The 20,883-nt window shown below is 36.7% G+C and overlaps 1 protein-coding gene across 1 annotated transcript in view; it reads left to right on the forward strand.

The window, feature by feature from the left end:
* The window catches only part of ARAP2 (ArfGAP with RhoGAP domain, ankyrin repeat and PH domain 2), a 148,742-nt gene that overhangs the window by 16,823 nt on the left and 111,036 nt on the right, over positions 1-20,883 (forward strand). Inside the window, exons 3-6 of the mRNA XM_072406872.1 lie at positions 1,663-1,962; positions 3,514-3,583; positions 8,724-8,844; positions 11,724-11,896. Of these exons, the coding sequence (XP_072262973.1) occupies positions 1,663-1,962; positions 3,514-3,583; positions 8,724-8,844; positions 11,724-11,896 (664 nt within the window). The remainder of the gene's footprint in view (positions 1-1,662; positions 1,963-3,513; positions 3,584-8,723; positions 8,845-11,723; positions 11,897-20,883) is intronic.

Here is a 20,883-nt window from a genome sequence, read left to right on the forward strand (position 1 = left end):
AAAGGAATCCTTTTTTTGCAGGGCAATGCACCTGCGCACATGTCCAACCTTGTGGCTGCCAAATTGGACACCCTGGGTTTCCAATTGGTCCACCATCCCCCCTACTCACCTGACCAATGGGGCAACGTTTTGAGGACACTTCTGACGTCAATGCTTCTGAGAGCTGGTTTGCGGCCCATCCAAATGACTTTTATTTGAACGGTCTGCAACTACGCTGTACCAAGTGCATCGGTCCCAGGGGGGAATATGTTGAATAAATGTGTTATTTCATAACTCTCTTCTTTCTGGACAAAGCCAAGAACTTCTCAGCACCCCCTCGTAACAGTGTGTTTGAAAATCTATTTCACTAATATATGACCGTCTTTTCTAAAAGCTTCTAAAAACTCTATATATAATCATTACTGATAAAAATACAGCTCCTAAATCAATTAGCCCAAATCCCTTTGCAATAAATCAACAACAACCATATGAACACCGCTAGATTTGTACTCATTATGAATATTTCTATTACTTGTATATTATCTGAATAGTTTTATTATCTGTATATTTTACTTTAAAATTTGGATGTAGATTTAGTGATTTAATGTGCATGAAAACAGAAATAGGTATGTGAACATATTGCTATGCATCACAAAATTTGTGCATTTAGAAATATGAATATATTAACATATACATTTGAATTCTTTTTAATTCTTATTTTTAGGAGGCATCCCATGACACATCTTTAGCTTCCTGCAGTGATGGGACTGGAAGTTGTGAAAGGTAAAATGAAGATTACAAGTCATTAAGTGTACTGGTAAAGATACACTATACTGTGAACATTCACTTCGTTTTAGTCTGAGCTAGTACAAGTGAAAGCCACCAAGAGTCACCAGGTTTCATTTAGAGATTTATGGAGGAAACATCATCTTTATGTTTTATGCCTTCTTTCACTGTACCATTTTGGTAAAGTTGGCAAAAGTGGAATGGGTGCAAAATTATGGAGTAGTGTGCATTTTTACATTTATTTTTAGTAGATCAGCAATCACTTTTAGCTAGTGGAGCAACCAGGTTAAAATGTGATAACAAATATAAACTGTGAGTCATTTAGAAAGAAGTCTGTATTTTTGGTAATTATAAGGTGCACCTGTAATTTACCATGAACAGTTTGTTTTAAAATCCACCTCTGCTGTAGATAACTTTATTGCCTATCCTCCTCGAATTAGTACTTCCAGGTATAGAGGGGCAGATGACTCCCTCTCCCTTCTCCCATGATGCAGCTCTGTGACCCAAGTGGTCAGTTACCAGGCTAACCACTGTCATGGGAGTACAAAGAGAGTTTTGATTTAACCCTGTTTAAGTAGCAGCTCTGACAAACCCATAACCTACACTTTCTGAGGGCTTTGGAAGGTGGGTATGGTGGCTTGAGAGCTCAGGAATGAATTTGGCAGAGAGTGAGCCCTTCTCAGGGTCATATTGAAAATTTCCACACTTATTTCTTATTTCCCTTCCAACCCATTCCAGAGAGGGCAGAGACAGTCCAAACCTAACAGGGGTTCTCAACTTACCCACTATTAATAATACCATTATTACTATACATTATTTACATTATATCTTATCATAAATATTAAGTTGATTAAACTTTATAATAACTATTTTTGTAACTTTTTTTGTTATTTATAGCCTTCTACAGAGTTCTCAGTGTAAAACAAAGAATGCTATGTCTTCAGCAGTGAATGGTAGCTCAGAGGAGTCAGTATATTCTACCCTGGATGAATGTGCACGTGAGGTGGGCATTAGGTCTGCTGAAGATCTCAGAAGTCAGTCACTATCAGAAAATCATTCCCAGAATGATACTATCAGTAGCCATTCATCAGAATTAGGATTTCAAGATGAATTCTCAATCACCCCATATGCAAGCTTCTATGGACCAAGTACCATGATAACTAAAGTTGGCTGGTTAGATAAGCTTTCACCTCATGGGTAAGACTTCTGTGTGTGGTTTGTAAAGCAAATCAGGTTAATTTTTCTTTTTTAGTACAATTTGTGGAATATATTAGACAGTACTTGAGGGTGCCTAATTTTTAAATATATAACCGAGGCTGCCTAATGTTTAAATATATACTCATGTTTTTGTACTCTTGATGTTGCTAAGACCTTAACAAAATAAAATAGGCATCCACTCCAAGTCTTGCACTTGATGTACTTGTATAGAGAGAGGGATATGTAATGTGTCAACTTATCTAAAATGTGTTAGGGTTCTCATAGCGGAAATGTAAAATCCAGAAGATTTTATTCTTAGTACTACATGTTTTGCTTAACAATGAATTGAAAAGGTGCACAATTGCTTTTGCCAACGTTTGGGCCATATTGAAATGAATATTGTATAAATTGTGAAAAGGAAATAACGGTAGCTTAAATTACTCATAAAACTGTTCAGATTAGTTTTTTTACATGCTTTTACCATTTTCTGAACAAGAAGGCTGTGGAGCAATATACATTTTTTAAAATATTTTAGACCAAAATGTTTCCTTTTTTCTCTAACAGAGACCTAATATAATTTAAATAATGAAATCTGTAAGTAAATTAGCTGTCTGCTGACCATTGTCTGACCTACAAGCTACCTACTAGTTGCTTCCTTGAAGATTCTTTACCACCTTGGAACTAGCTTGTAACTATTGAGTTAGAGAATGGCATTTGCCGTCAGAAAGGTGATTATTTTTGTAAAATATAGGAAGGTTTGGACACCAGATGTGTGGATTTAATATACCTACCACTGTATACTACACTGGAGATTTTAGTGTCTTATAAAATAACTGCTAGGAGCAGCAACTGACTGCAAACCAGATGGAAAAAATGGACCCTTATGGAATAAGTTATACAAATAGCATGCAATAGCATGTGGCAGCAATAATATGTCATGTCATTGGTATGTATTATAGCCATGTTGGAATAATTGCTACTATACACTGATTTTGTAGCAATACAGGGTGCCATTTGTTAAAATCTATTTAGCTTCTCCTAGTGAGTAATATTGAGTGACTTTATTAGCATAATTTAAATGAAAATATTCTGTATGTGTAGCCTGCTAAACTGGGCCGGTGATAAGTTTGCTTACTTGAATATTTATACCAGAGGATACCTAAAGATGAAATCTAAATCAATTTAGTCATGGAACATATACATCTCCATCAATGTAGCCGTCAGAGTAGGGAACTAGTCCACAGCAGAGCACAAAGACATTCAAAACAATAATGGCTCCGATGCAGAATAGGTTTCAGAAGGTAGGAGGTGAGTATATGATGTCTCCTATTTCAGGGACCTGATGGTTTTCAAGCTTTACAAACCTGAATGGGTCTTTTTATTATAGTACTAAAAATGTGGTTTTATATACTTGTAATTATTGGATTCACTGTTGTCAATTTATTTATTCTTCTTTAGTGGAAAAAATGGCAGCTAAATATTTAGCAAAACATAAAAAAGAATATTAGATATTTGAAATAATAAAAATCATTTTATCCCCTTTTTTAACAGCACTTGCATGTTTCAGAAGAGATGGGTAAAATTTGACGGACATTATATTTCCTATTATCACAATGACAAGGTAAGCAATCAAATGTGTTTTCAAGGCAATTTGCTTATTTGCTTTTTATCATTTGTAATGTAATATATTGCATCTCTTGTTCTCAGGGCCCTTGTATGTACTAATATGATGAGTTATTGAAAAAGTTGTGTCTTCTGGAATGTCAGAATCAGGTTAGAAAATAATACAAAGGTATAACATGAGCTGGCTAGTGAAGTACATCGTGTATGCCACTCTATAACGTTTACAAACCCAGTAAACACTGATAGCAGTTAGCAGAGCTAGTTGAGGCCAGCTACAGGTGTGTGAATCAGCAGACAATGATAATGGCCAAACCCTTACACCCATCCACTGAAATGGAGGCAGGCACAGCTTACATGAGGATAAAAACACTATTCTGAATTCAGCTGCATAAGATGGATATGATTGGCAGGATCCTGGGCCACCATCAAAAATTTCTGGGCCTCGTATTGAGTAAAATTCCTCTGTCCCCTTTATGTCTAAAAAGTTCAACATTGCAAAATTCTACTTCTTTTAATGGGGCCCAGTATAGAAGTATCCCTGGTCTCTTCCCCCTATGGCAGACCTGGCAAGATAAACATGTGTTTGTAAGACTTTGCAAGAAGTGGTAACCAAAGTGACCAGAGGAAACTCATACAAAAATAGGGACAACTCTATAAAGATAGTCCCTGATTCAACCCTAGGACCTGTGCTGTAATGCACTGCGACTAACCAAACTAAAAATACCATTTATCTACATATATATCCAAAAAAATGTTATTTCTATTCATCCAATTCTAAGATATACACAATCTTGCCAGACATCAGAGCCAGGACGATGACTTTCAGCTACTGTGATAAAGCAACACAGTTTGGTCACTTCCTTGGCGTGCAGTAAAATGTAATCTCTTTATTCACAATGCTCTCTTCTCCTACCTTAGCGTTGCCCCAATACTGCCTGCCCCCCTCCTAGTCTGTGTGTTGCAGTATAGAAGGTTAAAGCTGCCAGGTCTAATTGAGTTACTTCTTCCCATGTTCATGTGGGTTTTCTCCTGCTACTCCAGTTTCCCCCAAACCTCAAAAAAGTTACAGTAATTGGATAATTAAATAGAAACTGCCCTTGGTACGCGTGGAAACGGAACAGCTTAACCAAAATGCAGCGTGAGCTGCCAGCTGCGGGGAGCAATATGGATGTATGAAAATAATAGCAAACAATAAAAACTAACTAAAAAAAAAGCAAACATTAAAAAGCATATGAGACACATAACAGCATTCGTTTTCTATAGCTGTCTGGAATTTTGCTGTATTTTAGAAATATTTTTCTCCCATGCTTGTATGGTTGCCTAAAAAGCACAAAGATGGCAGCAGAATGGCAGATGGTGGGCAACAAGATAGTAGTGTTTCTCTGCATGGGCAAACAGAGGGAAAGGGCAAATAAAGTTTCAGTGCCGAGAACCGGCTCCAACTTCCAAGGTTTAATTTTTATTTTACGAAGATGTCCCAAGCTGTTCAAATTTTGCACTTCAGTTATATTTACTCTATAGCCTAACACTTATTATATGTTGAGATAAAAATGTTTATATTTGCACACTTCCCTGGACAACACATCCTTCTAATTTGCATGAAGATCACAGACATGACACCACATGATATGAGTGACAATCCAGGCTGCTAATAGATAAAAGGGGGATTCTGTGATCAGTGAAAAAGAGGACTTTATGATACTTCATCAGCCTGGGATCATGGTCAGGTTATGAGATCTACTTGAGATTGTAAATCAGGGGATGTGGCAAATCTTTTGACAAATTAGGTGACAAATTTATTAACTAAGAGATTGCAACCCATTATATTTGGACTACAGAAAAACTAAACATTTTAAAATGAGGACAGGATGCTCTACAAGTGAGCTAATATTAAGGAAAATCTGAGGTTTAAACTCACAGAATAAAAAGTATAAAACTCCCATCTGCCATCATGTAGAACATTTTTACTCATTACAGGAGGATTACATAAACTAGAAAATATGATGATTTTAAAGATGGGATAGGCAGGGTTGAATTTGTAAATTTTCTCTCCTAGGCCAGCTAGCTTGCGCCCTAGGAGAAAATGTCGAAAGACGGCCATGGTGACAATAGAGGATGTTTATTGGGAGCCATGATGCTTGTGAGCAGAACAGCCCTATGATTTTATGCATTATAATATTAATATATCAGCTGACTTAGCAGAAAAGTGTCACCCCTAGTGGCCATGGCATCCTAGGCCCAAGACCTAGGCGGCCTTGTCAGACATTGGCGGTTGCTATAAGACCAGTCATATTGCACAAAGAGAGGGAGCAGCATGGACTGGTCTGTATTACAGGACACTCCTGCACAAAGTGCAAGATTTATTTAATGCTGTGATACTTCACAGATATAAATGTTCTCAATCATTATTTGTTCAGCCTAAACTTTCAAAAATAAATAAGAGAAGGTTTATCTAAATAATTACACACATTACAAGATGATGGCGGTGGGGTGTGGGCCACTGACAGTGAGGTTGCAGTGCACTTACCATTTCCTCACACACCTGAACCACTTCCTCGGCTGCGATGCCCATTGACAATAAATGGAGGAAGTAGTGAACAGTTCAGTACCCTCTGCTGCCGATTCCTGTACAATATGTAAATGCGAATGTTGGAACTTTTTAAATACTGTTTAATATTATTATTATCAATGATAATATACATTAGATGATACAAAAACATAAAAGTTTTCAACGTTAAAAACATGTCTAGTACCCCTGCTGGATTTGATGCAAAACACACATCTTTGTATAGGAAATGTCAAGTAGAATAGATGGGTGGTGATCAAGTGTTTATGTTGTACCTTTATGTCTTAGTGAACTATTTTGACACACAGTGTTATATATCCTCATGGCCCATCTGGTGGGCCCAGACAATTTTATTGAACACATTTGGTGTTCTAACCCTCAAGATGTATGCTATGATTTATTTGTATGCATTGAACCAGTGTAAGTTATTTGTAAATTTCACACAGACATTTGTAACTTTCAGACAACCATACTGAGGACTGATTGACATATTTTACTATAGTTCTCAATCTTCCAGTCTTCTAGAAGTTTATAGCCCATAATTTATAGCTGCTCAGTTAAGATGAACGAGGATCTTTGCCCCACACAACGTATTTCACTCAGAATCCTAAAAGCAACAGCTTTCTACTTAAAAGCATCTTAGAAAAATTAAAAATTGAGCTGCAATCTGATTACTCCCATTAATTGTGCTGATGGTTTGGTCATTTAGTTTAATGGAGGACACAATCAGGTATTGGAAGGCATCTTGATTACAAATTAGATAAAGTGAGCAGCATACATAAAATGAAGGACGGATTGGATACAAGGAAGCCAGTAATGGAAAGTGGTGTTTGGCAGATAAAGAGACCAGAAAGGGTAAGAAGAACTATACAGAAATGCAGATTGGCTACAATAAATCAATGGGTGGAGACAGCATCACTTCATTACTAGAATTGCATTGAAAGGTAAAATTGAGTAAAGAGTTATTTTTAAAGTACTTTGTAAAATCAGCCAATCAGCTGCATACATCAAGCTATTCCATAAACCTTTTGTAAACATCATGGTGAGACTTGTGCTGATTTTACTGAGCAGTAAATGCATCTCTAGAAATAGGCGCTTAAGATCAGGTTCACTTTGGCTGCGGCAATGATAGTTACAGTGATAAATACCAGAAGTTAGAAGATGGTTGGGAAAAAAATGTTAAGCTGCTTTCTGTTAGGGTAAGATGCTAAAACCTACCATAAATTCTCTTCATTCAATCACCATGTAAACTTACTTTATAGGAAAATGGATGGGCATGCAACATAGAACCGAGATCACCACCATTTATGATGTCTATGGCCATCATTAGGCCAACCATAAGCTTCATCAGCAACTAAATACAAAGGCTAAAAGAACATTAAACATACCAAATAATCTGACAACAGAAACATGCATTTTACTGCTCATTACAATTGCCAATAATCTATTAATAAGAAAGCATATTACAGCTTGCACCACCAAAGGGTAATTTCCAAAAAGGATGTAACGTCACAGAAATCTTACAGTGTGTTGGAATGTTTGAAGGATCATTTTGATTGAGTACAGGCATCAGATGTTTGTTCACTCCAGCCAAAGCTATAGAGATAAATAAGCTGCCACTTGTATGTTTAGGACACAATATTCTTATAAATGCAGCTAAACTAAAAATATAGTAAAGATTGTATTTGTATGTATGTACAGCATGTAATGCCATAAAATGTATGTATTTTATCCATCCTCCCACCATTCCTCTTCTGCTGCATCTCCTGTACTTTGCCTTCAAATCCCCCCACAGTTCTTGTCCCACTTACCTTTCTGACCTGATAGAAAAATACGCCATTTTCTTCACTCCTCTAATGACCTACTAATGACATCCCCACTCATAACCTCATCACACGCACGAATACAAGACTTTTCTGGAGCTGCCCCAACTCTCTGGAATGGTCTTCCTTATCCTATTCGGCTTGTTCCTGCTTCCTGTTCATTTAAAAGAACACTCAAACCCCATTTTTTCAAACTTGCCTACTCATCTTTCCTAAAACCCTCACTAATTACCCACCATTCCATATCCCCCTCATTGTGTGCTCCCCCACCTCTTAGATTGTAAGCTCTTCTGTGCATTATCCTCTCCTGCTCATGTGTCACTGTCTGTATCTGTCTGTCATTTGCAACCCCTAATAATATTAATAATAATAATAAAACAATTTTACTGCATGAAAAAATAGGTAAGTTTAAACAGGCTCCTAATTTGTATACTTCAAGGTGTCATCCTGTCCATTATTATTGTTAGATTTTCTATCCTGTAATTTTGTCCTGGGACAGTATAGTGGGTGGTAAAGCCAGGATTCAAGATGATGCTCTCAGATCCTTTAAAAACAAGTAAGCATTTGTAGAGATCATTTCTATCTTGACTGGCCTCCTGTTAAATCTACAAGGATTCACTGTACAATATTTAATTAACACTTTACTCACAGCTACTGCATTGTTTAATACTTAATTCCACACCAGGTCATTATGCATTACAAAATGTAAATTATGACATTTCTCTTTATTTTTTTTTTTACATTTGCAGGATGTGTTCTCCAGAGGGAAAATATTGCTCTCTGCAGTAATAAAAATTCAAAAATTGGGTGACAACAAATTTGAAATTAGGACATCACAAAGAATATTTGTGTTCCGAGCAGAAAAAGAAGGTATGAGTATATAATGATCCCTTGAAGATGAATTCTCTATTGTATAGTAATGGAAAGTACAGACTAAGTATATCTTGGTCAGGGCTGAACCTGCATAATTGGAGTTGTGTTTGTTTTAAATTTAGATGAGCAACAGATATGACTTGAATAAACAAGAGCATTTCCCTGCTCATACAAGAATCCATAGCTCCTAATTTTATCCTCACAGTTTTGAAGCCTTTTCTTTGTGTGTCTCTGAGTTCAGGGCAGACCTTCGTGTTCTTGGCACTGGGACTTCCAGTGTACGGTGAAGAGAGTAACCAGTACAATAGGATTGGGGAATTGAGGATCAGGATAAGAGGTTGGTGAAGGGGGTAAGTGTACAACTGAGGGGTTCAGTTAAGGGGAAGCTTTAGTGTAGTACACCCATTTTTTTACTGATAGGATCTTCAGAGATTGTTCTCATTACCATTTGTCCTGAATACCTATAAAAAGTAAAGTAAATAAATGCATATAAATGCCTATGGGTAGGCAAGTTTGAAAAAATGGGTTTGAGTGCTCTTTTAAATGAGAAGAAAGTATGAACAAGCCGAATAGGGTGAGGAAGACCGTTCCAGAGAGTTGGGGCAGCTCTAGAAAAGTCTTGGAGCTGTGCGTGTGATGAGGTTATAAGTGAGGAAGTCATTAGTAGGTCATTGGAGGAGCTGGGAGAGCAGCTGGGGGAGTATTTTTTTACCAGGTCAGAAAGGTAAGTGGGACAAGAAATGTGGAGGAATTTGAAGGCAAAGCACAGGAGCTTGAATTTGAGTCTCAAGTGAAATGAAAGCCAATGCAGCGAACTACAAAGAGATGCAGCGGAAGAGGAGCGGAGGGAAGGATGGATGAGTCTGGCTGCAGCGTTTATAATAAATTAAAGAAGAGAGAGTCGGGTTAGTGGAATACTAGAGAGGAGGAGGTTACAGTAGTCCAGACGGGAGATGATAAGAGCATGTACAAGGAGTTTGGTGGTCTCAATCATATATTGGGAACCTGCAGTGGCCAATGTTTACTGAACGGAGGCCTTTGATTTGGAATGGACAGAAAAACTGCAGACAAGTATGTAGCCAAAAGGATATTTGGAGTCATTGGCAATGGACTGAAAAAGGAATAAATTGATCATTACTCAAGGAACCCCTAGCAACCTCTGGAGGAACCCTAGCACTCAGTAGAACCCTGGTTTATATACATAGTGCTATATTATAATGTAACTACAAAGCTGTTATAATTAAAGAGGAGTGCATGTGTTCTTTTTATTATGGCAGATATTAACATGCACATTGAGGTAAACATTAACCAAGAAACAAACATTTTTCCTGATAAGTAATGAAATCAGATGGTGTGGTCTGAGAATCTATATAATGTTGTTTCCCTTAATAAAACCGACTCATATGTTGGCTGACTTTACAAACCCATACTTGTCAGGGGTGACTCATATTGCTGTGTGACGATAGTGAAGCTTTGTATTTCTCACACATTTGGCAATATAACGTATGCAGCAACAGTCAGCATGTGCCTGTATATATCATCACATTCTGTTTTCCAGCATGTAAATACGTAAATTGATTTATGAATAAATAGAGTCTTGGTGGGAAATCAGATGATAACACCATGTTTCTTGAAATAGCATTACTCATGCACAACACACTATGGATTCGTGAAAAACAAAACCTATTTTCCAGCTATTGCATCTTCTATGTCTTGGAGAATGAAAAATGATATGCAGGAGCATTGCTTACGGGCAGGTAACATACACATCACTGCATAGATGATCATATATATGTGTTAGAGCAAAATGTCCGGACCAAATTGGGTCTTCACAAGCTTTATACATCTACTTTTCTGACACTATATGAGTTTTTTTTTAATAATAACTGCACTGTTTTTTATAGGAATATTATTGTTAACTATGTAATTCTTAAGATAAAATTTCAAATCTGTGCCTGCAGTAAGCAAGCAGAGGGCAGGGAACTAGTCTGATTTGCACTTTATATTAAGGCAGCTGCCTTTTGATGGTTTTGATCCAGTAATTGTTGGATCAATATCCAAATAGTAGGAGAGATGAAGAAAGCACAAATCCACAGAATAGATGAGTTAGAATCAGGGAGATGTATGCATTCCTCTCCAGCAAGCAGCACAGTAGTCCCGTCTCCAAATCTTGCCCCAAATCCTGTGAACATGTGATCAGAGGTAGTAGGAGACAGTGGGCAAACCAACATGGGCGGACATACACTGCTGATTTTCAAGAGAAATTTAAGATCAAGTGTACATTTTTTAGGCCACTGCTTATACACAATTAACATTTTTAGATATTCTGTATATAAAAGCTAATCTTCCATCTGATTTTAATTTGCTTATCATATTAAATGTCATATTTACCATTAGTCTAATGTGGCCTTTTGTCAATTTTGTATGTATTTGCCAGACTAAAGGTAACCAAAACACACCTTTTTTTGTCTTTGCCTCTCTTCTAAAAAATTGGATTATGTTGGCGATAAATGTTTCCACAAATGTTTTTCTGAGTTTTTTGGCTCTTGAGTTTCTGGTGGAATTGGGTATTTTTGCCCACGATTGGATGGGAAAGTAGATAGTTGCTGCCATTATTTTCTAAAAATACCAACTGTCAGGCTGTCATTCTGATGTTTTATCGCTGATTTACTGACCTAAAACAGGTATAAAAATAAGAAGTTGTAACTTTCATCTAACATTAATTTGCTGCATTCCTATTCTGGAACTCACACTCAGAACTGTTGAAGCCAAAAACAGCCAAATAACTAGTATTTGCAGATGGAAGCAACCTGAACACTCTAGTTTCAGAGTAAATTGCTGCAGAAATATGAAGGATGGTTTGTGTTCTTTTTCAGCTCTTCGACACGAGTGGCTAATTGTACTAGAAGAAGCGATGAAAATACAAGCCACCAAGAGTCCCATGGCCAGCGAGGGTGAGAAAAGTGGATACCTTGAGCTGAAAGGATATAAAAACAAAATATTTACTGTGATCGATGGAAGTAAAATTTGGCTGAGCAAAAGCAAACAGGTATGTACACGATATAAAGTTAGAGTGGAGAACAATGGCATGGTAATTTGGCATAGACAATTTATTGTAAATATACTTTGTTTATGGACAGGTTTAATTTAAGATGTAAGTCTTATTGTCTTAACATTATCTGTCTGTAAGATATTATATTTAGTGGGTGTAAAGAACAACCTATTATTGACCCAGCAAATCCAACAGTGGGGTAATTAGCAACTATAGCAATACAGTGGTACCTTGGTATAAGTCCTTAATCCGTTCTAGATCCTTGGACTTATACCAAACACATTTTTCCCAAGAGTACAAGGAAAATGATTAATCCCCATGAAAAAAAATCCTCTTGTACTGGGCATATTATACATTGATGGGGCTGTATATAAAAATTTAAACACAGCCTAATACTAAAATACATAAATACAAAGGCAATTAGATGAAATAAATGAAAATTTAATCTCACTTTACCTTGCTGAGAAGAGTCCAGTGCGTGGTGCTGAGAAGGGAGGAGGAGGAGATGTTATGTAATTCACAGAGAGTTATAGCGCGGGTTGTTCACTGAATGGTAGCAACTGGCGTACTGACGCTCGTGGGCAGTCCTGGCTTTATCGAGGGAGAGGTAAATAAGGGTAAATAAATAAGGTAAACAAGGGTAGCGTGAGGTGTTATGACTCATTTTGGCCCAAACAAGTTCTAGCACAAAGGTTGTATACCAAGCAAAGGTTATATACCAAAATGTTTTGTGTCCAAACAGGACTTATACCAAGTTGGACTTATTCCAAAGCGGACTTATACCGAGGTACCACTGTATTTAGCACACAGTTTTTAGCACACAGTTCACAGAGCTGAAGACTGGACCTGAAGCCATGTTGAGCCAACACTTCAGCTTACCACATATGTTGACCCCCAAGGAATATATGCAGAGAATATGCAGTTAAATTCATCATGGATGTACAATGCGTTATAGTTTTTTTGGTTTTTTTTGCTGTTGAGTCTAAGGAATCGAGACAATATTGATTTTTAGTCTTAAAGTTAATTTATAATGTAAATACAAGTATGAGTGAACCATGGGCATGACTGGATCAGCATGGAGGGGTAACTGTATGCAGTAGGGGAAAAAGAAGGCTTTGGCGAAACAGGGTAACCTAAACTGAGATTTTCACACTGTGGACATCTCTTACAAACAGATTTAGGACACACAGCCTAAGGTTTATGAAAGAAAAAAGGTTCTTATTCTGAAAATTCTGTGGAAACAATATATACATATAATGTTGTAGTAGCAGAACATTTCACTCGAATGGTGGACAGAGCTTAACCATCATAAGAGCTGATGAATGTACCGAACAATTACTTTACCTTATGGAAGTTTCATGACTGAAGACTGTTCCTGAACAAGAAACGTGGACTATTTGCAGTCAGTTTTAATTGCACCATGGAATAAATAATTTTAAGAACAATGTCACATCATGGAATCTCATCCAGGAGATTATTTGGAATAATCCTAGATTCTATACATTTGAATTGGTGGAACACCATCAGCAAATAAATAGCTTGACCTGAAAAAGGGCAACCCAAAACAGTTTTGGCAGATGCCAGAAAGTTTACCTATCTGACAAGTTCTTATGCCTCTAAGTAACATTATTGGTGAGGTATTGTGGCTGATTTACTAAAGGAATTTGGGCTGTATACTTAACTAGGTGAATATCACCTTGCAAAAGATAATTCACTTGGCTTACAGATTGTGGTGAAAACTCAGTTTGAAAGGAATACCCAATCAAGTGCAAGTAAATGAAAAGTTTAGCCCACAAATGAAAATGCAGTACATTATCATTTATTCAGCAGGTGAGCAGAGCTGTCATTGGACAGCAGAAGCAGTCGGCATGGTATGGATCTTAGTGGGATCTCATCTTTGGACATTGCCAGGCCCGGCAAAATATTGGTTTAATAATATTTTTGTGGTCTTTGGCATTGTTTAGTGTAGGCGGGGAGATTTTTCAAAAAGGAGGCTATATACTTCTAGAGAACCTTTTATAACTATGCTTGTTTCCCCCTATTTCCTATCCAGGAAGGTACCAAACTTAATAGTCTGTTTTTTTTTAATAAAGAGGACCCCATGCAGTTTTTTTATTAATATAAACACTTTATCTTTACCCCTGGATTTGGTAGGGTGAGGGTTTTAGGAGACAGAAGAAGGTAAGTCCGAAAAGACGGGTTTTTAAATAAACAGAAAGTAGAAGCAAGTTGAAAAAGACAAGGAAGACCATTGTAGAGAGTTGCCAATCCAGACAATTATAGCTGTCAATGTCAACCAGCTGGATTGGCTTAGCCAAATAATAATGAACTCCAAATCTAAGCTATTTAAACGTTTAAAGATATGAGTTCTGACTCCCACTCAGATTTTGTTATAACCTGAAAGTGGTTCTAATTCTTCCCACAGTTTTTAACTTACCCTTCACTTTAAGCATACTTTTCTATTAAAAAAAAGCACTGCAGAAAATAAAAATTGATGGAATGTTGGGAACCTAAAATAAAAGTGATGGAGACCTGATTTTGCACTTCGTACAAAGACTTTTCTAAACTGTAATATAATTATAGAGCTTATTGTGCATCCCGTGGCGGAGAACTTGTTTTTTGTAAAAAAACAATTAATCAGAAATTCTGGTCATTTATAGAGCTCAGTCTCCAGACCTGTAAAAGTTTCAGGATAGCTGTAGCCGATAACAAACGGACTTTGCTTGACAGATTACACATAAAAGTGCTTGGGGAAATGGCCATCTGTCACAAAATCAATTCATATATAATGTAATATCTCTATGTACTCTTTTTTTATTTACTGTTAAAGATTTTCTAAATTAGGGGAGCTAAAATTAATGTGGCACTGCACCAAAGTCGATATATCAAACAAGTCACCTGGAACGTTCACAATCATAAGTGATGTAAAGCGAAATATACCTTCATGACTGTTACTGTATGACAGATCTAAAGCTAAACTCCAGGAAGATATAAAAGACAGACTAATGCAACTCTAGAATCATTAAATTACAGTACATACTTAAATGTATTTTTAGATGCAAGCATTTCAATTAATTTAAAATCTTTAGTTCAGAAATCAGAGGAAGAAGCAGGACAAAACAAGTACCTTGCTGGTAGGAGAGAGATGTGCTCATTACTGCGTTGCTTTCCTATTTATTGTACAATCCAGGATGACATGGGTGCAGAGGATGTGGGTTCAGATATACTGGCCATGGGAAGTAGAACATTCCAAACCAGGAAAACAAAAGATCTGCAGAAAATCTCTGGATTCAAAGTGAATCCTATTTTGCCATTTTGTTTTGAGCTTTAATTTTTATGTTTTTTTATGTTTTTTATTTTTATGTTTGTGTCTGGAGAACTGTTTTAAATATTTCAATTCAGCACTTAAAAAGTATTTAAATTTGTATACTGTAAAAAAGCTATTACTGGTGCAGTAAATGGGTTTGCCTACAGACATAAGTTGGACAGAAGCAGTCTGATAACCACTGCTATTTCAGGATTGTTCTGTTATACAAGTGTATCATCAGGTAATATAGTAGAAATTAGCAAGCAGTAAAAATTATATTCTAGTTTATTGTATCATTGAATAGCAAGATTTATCAGAGAGCTTTCCAATTTCCACCGGTTTTTACTCTCAAGGCACTAACACACAGTAGTTTCTTGGTGCACCTTCTCATTATTCAGAGTTTGCTATGAGATATAATTCTAAACTTTGCCAGATGTTGAGATCTAGTATTGAAGTGTTTACATTCAGAATTCATGGGCATATCATTTTCAACAGAAACTGATTTGCATGGAGGATTAGCTGTTGTTCCTAGCAAGCAAGTATGGTTTAGTAGTATTCTCTATTTTTTAAATAGAGCCTTAAAGGTTTGTGTACATGGAAATATTTTGAAGCGCATGCTAAATAAAGGTTGGCATAGGGGCATAGCTAAAAATCAATACTGTCCAATAGTTACATTCTGGATTGTTTCTCCCTCCTTCATAATTCTTTCTCAATCATAATTTTACTATTTAGCAGAATTTTGCTGTCACTCGACAGTATTGGCATTTTTTTAGTACAAGGTGCACCTCCTGCCACTTTGCATTATTGCCCTATATCTTGCACTTCACAAACCCAGGGATTGCCCAACAGATTTGTTGATTGTTGACAACTATGCTGTTATACAATGACACACCATTGTCACTTCACAATGCAATAAATACATAAACACTAAGAAAATCTTCCCTTTGTGTTCTGTATTCGGAAATATGAATTTGGATTAATATGAACCCTCAGCAGTGCAGCAACATTTTATGGTCAGTGCATTATTGGTCTATACTTGAGAACAACTTGGGATACCCTGCACAAATGTCATCAGCAGAGTATGAGACATACACATCATGCTCTCTGCTGAGCTAGTACTGACCCAATCCCTGCAAGTACTGACATTGAATATTTAGGGTCACATCATACAATAGGGTGTCCAGAGACAATTTCTCCCACCTACCAATGTCTCTCTCTACTGAGTCTCCCCAGCTCCTTGTCTATCTATGCTTAGCTCCTGCATACCCAGCAGTCAATCTACTCCATGCCTGGGGATCATGTAACCTGGAACTTGAGTTAATTGGGGGTAAAACAAAGCTAGGGTACTTAGTCTTGAGTCCTTCTGGTGAGTATGGAGCAGGCCTGTGTACATGAATTACACATTATTCATATCAGATCTCTACACCATTAGGTCAGCAGACCTAAATAAATGATGCAATGAAGATGAAAGATTTGAGACTGCATTGCATTGCATTTCTCTAACTTCTGCATGCCCCAGGCCTTTACACTGATGGCAAGCTTGACCTTTTGCTATTACTGGCATTGGATTGGAATATGTTTAAATCCATCCAGGTAAATGCAAAGCATCCAGGGCACACAAGCTCTAACACATTCTGCTGCTAACTCCATTTATGATTGGTTGCTTTGGTCAACTGCTTCCATTTTTTCTTTTTTTATAAATCAGCATGCTGCCAAAAAAATGTCAGGTTTTGCACTAACTTGTTGATTCAGAGCCATCTGTTGAAGAGCCATAAGTTCCAGCATATTTTGCCAGCACGCCAACTTTGCCATCTTTCTTGGCAGGCATTGTGGAACATTAGTCACTAGCTGGATGTCTGCTCATCTCAGTTTCCATGTTCAGCTTGTTGTGCCAGCTTTACAGATGAAGGTTGCAGTTTGCTGTAAAGACCACAGGAGGGCAGTGTTGACCTTGGAACAGACATAAAGCCCTTTTCCTGCAATAACACTGAAAATTCACAAAGGGATGAGCTAATACTCTTCTTATATTGGCACTCACATCCATACTACAGCTACTCCCATTGTGATTTATAGAACTTTATTATGACTGCAGTGCTAAAACTTACCTAGTGTTAAAATAAGAACACATCACACTGAATTCTATTAACTCCAGTGCAGAATAAAAAAGTGACTCCATATAGCATGTTTTGTTATCATTTCCTCTAACCGCTCTCAGTAAATTTAATTTACTGTGTGATTTTAGGCCATACGTGTTGTTCGAAACAGTTTTCACACCTATTTTCATTAAGGGCATGCAGGTTTTGTAGATGATATCATGTGCATAAGTCAATAAATGCAATATATATTGGTAGGAGAACATGCTTTAATAATATACATACTGTGCCATGGGTATTAATATTATCATTATTATTTTTATTAGTAGAATCTTCAACAAGCACATACTACTTTCACATACAGGCTGGGATTTGGGAGTATGTGCTTGATTGCTATGGGCCTGATTTATGAAAGCTCCCCAAGGCTAGAGAGCATACACTTTTGTTAGTGAAGCTGGGTGATCCATCAAACCTGGAATGGATCTGGTCCAGGATTAAAAACATTTGCTAGCGAATAGCAAATTACTTTGAAAAAATCCATTCCAGGTTTGCTGGATCACCAAACTTCACTGATGAAATGTATCCTCTCCAGCTTTAATAAATCTGGCCCAATGTGTCTGATTTATTAAAGCTCTCCAAGACTGAAGAAGATAAGATTATCATGAAGAAAGCTAGGTGATCTGATCCAGTATTTAAAACATTTGCTAATTGTTAGCAAATTATTTTAAGAAATCTGTTACAGGTTTGCTGGATCACCCAGGTTCTCCAATATTAATCTCTCTTCCCCAGTCTTGAGAAGATTTATTAAATTATGCTCCACATAAGAAAGCATTTTTATCTTCTTTTTTTACTCTATAGGAGTTTTGGGTAGGAATAGAAAAAGTAATACCTGTAATGACTAGTAATATAGCCCCACACCTATTAATCAGATGTCACTTTCTATTAATTTTCAAGGGAAGATTTATGTTGATTAGCTGCTATGGTTCAACACATTTGTTATTTTGGATGCTTTATTAATCGAGCAACAAACATTCATTATATATTGGGTAGGTTTGGGGTACAAGGCATATGGCTCGCTAAAGCTGCACACAGTGGGGATAATTTGCCATCCAGCAACCAATCACAATGCTTGCTTTGCCTGAACTGTATACCAATGATAACATATATATATATATATATATATATAAATAAATACATATATATATATATATATATATATATATATATATTATTAAGTATTAGGCTCAGCTGTGTCTGCCATCACATACATCTGCCATCCAATGTCGTAGTAGTAAAACAAAAAAGCTTTGACATCATACGAGATGGATCTTTTATTAAATACATCAAACAGTTCCTTATCATGGATGACAGCCACCATCTATCACTGAAAGTTTCCTTTGTTCATCCAGCCTGTGCAATGCAAAATCAATATTAGACCTTCGGGTCCATTAGTCAATGTTTTTACCCAAGATTCACACAATTTTTACCCAAGGTTTACCTATACCTGTATCTTATGTGAAATGGTTGAATCTCATATGAAAGTTGAGTTAATCTTGGGTGTATATATTAATAGATAAATAGATGTTATTAAAAATGTATCCTCATTTATGCTCTATTTATGTGTAATGCAGAGTGTAATGATTTTGTTCTAATTTGATAGCAGACATGTATTGTATATCTGCAAAATTATGCTAACCAGAGTCTGGAGTCCATTGCCTTGGCCAATGGCTGAGATCTTTCACCTTATCCCAGTGATATAGAATATAATTTTGTTCATTTACACCTATAGGGACCTATAGGGAAAGAAATATGGTAGCCCTAACTGCTGACCTATTTTGAAAACTACAATATCCAGGACCTCAGCTTTACCCTTGCTTTCCTACTTATGTACTAACACTGCACATCCACAGCCAGTGATGTCAGGGCCAATAACCTGTACCTGTAACCTAATAATTCAGCTGTAGGATCATTCAAAGCCATTCAAATATCTATGCATTGGTCATTTTATTGCATAATAAAGACTTGTTCTGGTACCTAGTGGCTAAATATTGGAAGAGCTAAGCAGTCAAAATATTAAATGCTGTATCTTCAAACCAAGTAAAGGGCAAATCCAATCGGGAGTAGTTTATGAATACACCCATGGAGCCCATTCACATTATAGCATTGCAAAGACAAAACACATGATAAATCACATTTTGTATAACATTGCAACACATTTCCACAATACACTTATGTTGCAGCAATGCATTTTTTAGGTTTTGGTGCATTGGAAGCCCATTCATACATTAGTGCATAACACACATTAGCGTATTGAATTCAAAGTTATAAATGGGTGAATTTTTTAAGTAAGCTATGATTCATTAGATATAGATAAGCAAGCTTAGTGGTCCCAGAACCTGTAGATTTAAAAACAAAATTTATATAGCAGCTTCATACATTCTAGCATGTAATGCTGAAAGCATATTTCTATGTTTCTGATGAATTATTAAATAGTCTTGCATGCAAAGAAATACCATATATACATAGAATAGTGTCCAATATTGGACATATTCAGCAAAAAGAGTCCTGCTTCCTAAGTACAATCCATTAGAATTCCCTCTGTTGAAGTCAGCTCACAGCATAGTGGATTCTGAATGTTCACTTTGGGGAATTAACACTGAATGAGGCTTCACTCTCACATCTTGTACAGGACCCCCCTATGCAGGAACCTGATCACTTCCTTTAATGAAACATCTGATGGGTTTATCTAATAGGGCAAAGAGCCAAGTGCTTCAGAATCTTAAAGCGGAACTAAACCCAAAATGAAAAAGGATGCGTGACGTAGGTATGCCATGAGGCTTTGCCGCAGCAATCAGGACAGAAATGTGAGGTTTAGGTCCACTTTAACCCACCGCAGTGAACCATAGTTAATCTTTCCTTGCCCAACATTACTTTTATTATTTTGTTTATTTTTATAGCGCCAACATATTACCTAGTGCTGTACAATAAAGAGGGGTTGCAGATGACAAATTGAGCAGTGAAGATGTGAACCTGCCGGGTACGTATTAACATTTCTCTGGCCACAATGGAGGAATGCATCATCTCTATTTGCCAATGTGCCATAGAACCTGTGAACCTCCCTAGAGGTAACCCCGAGTGTGACTCCCGCGCCGTCCATCGCCACAATCTCTGTCCTCTTCCTTCTTCCTCCGGCCGGCTTCTGCATCCAGTGAGTCCCCGGGGAGTTCCCGGTGATGTTGGTGCGTGTGTATGTTGCCGGCGGGGCGGGGCAGGAAATTCAAAATTTATTTGTATTGCATTCAATACAAAATAACTGTATTGAATGCAATACATTGGATTTATATGTGTAAAAGTTATACATTGTTTTCAAGAACATTTATTTTACAGTATATTTATTAGTATAAGTATAATATGTATTTTTTTTTAATTTAATTTTTTTTAAATATATAGATTTTTTAATTTATTCAATTTATTGTTTTTACATGATTTTGTGTTTCAAACTTTATTATACTAATACTATTATAATATACTGTAAAATAAATTTTCATGAAAAATGTACCGCTTTTAGATATATAAAACCGGAA

This window comes from Pyxicephalus adspersus, chromosome 3 (genome assembly GCF_032062135.1).
Source record: "Pyxicephalus adspersus chromosome 3, UCB_Pads_2.0, whole genome shotgun sequence".
NCBI classification, from domain to species: domain Eukaryota; kingdom Metazoa; phylum Chordata; class Amphibia; order Anura; family Pyxicephalidae; genus Pyxicephalus; species Pyxicephalus adspersus.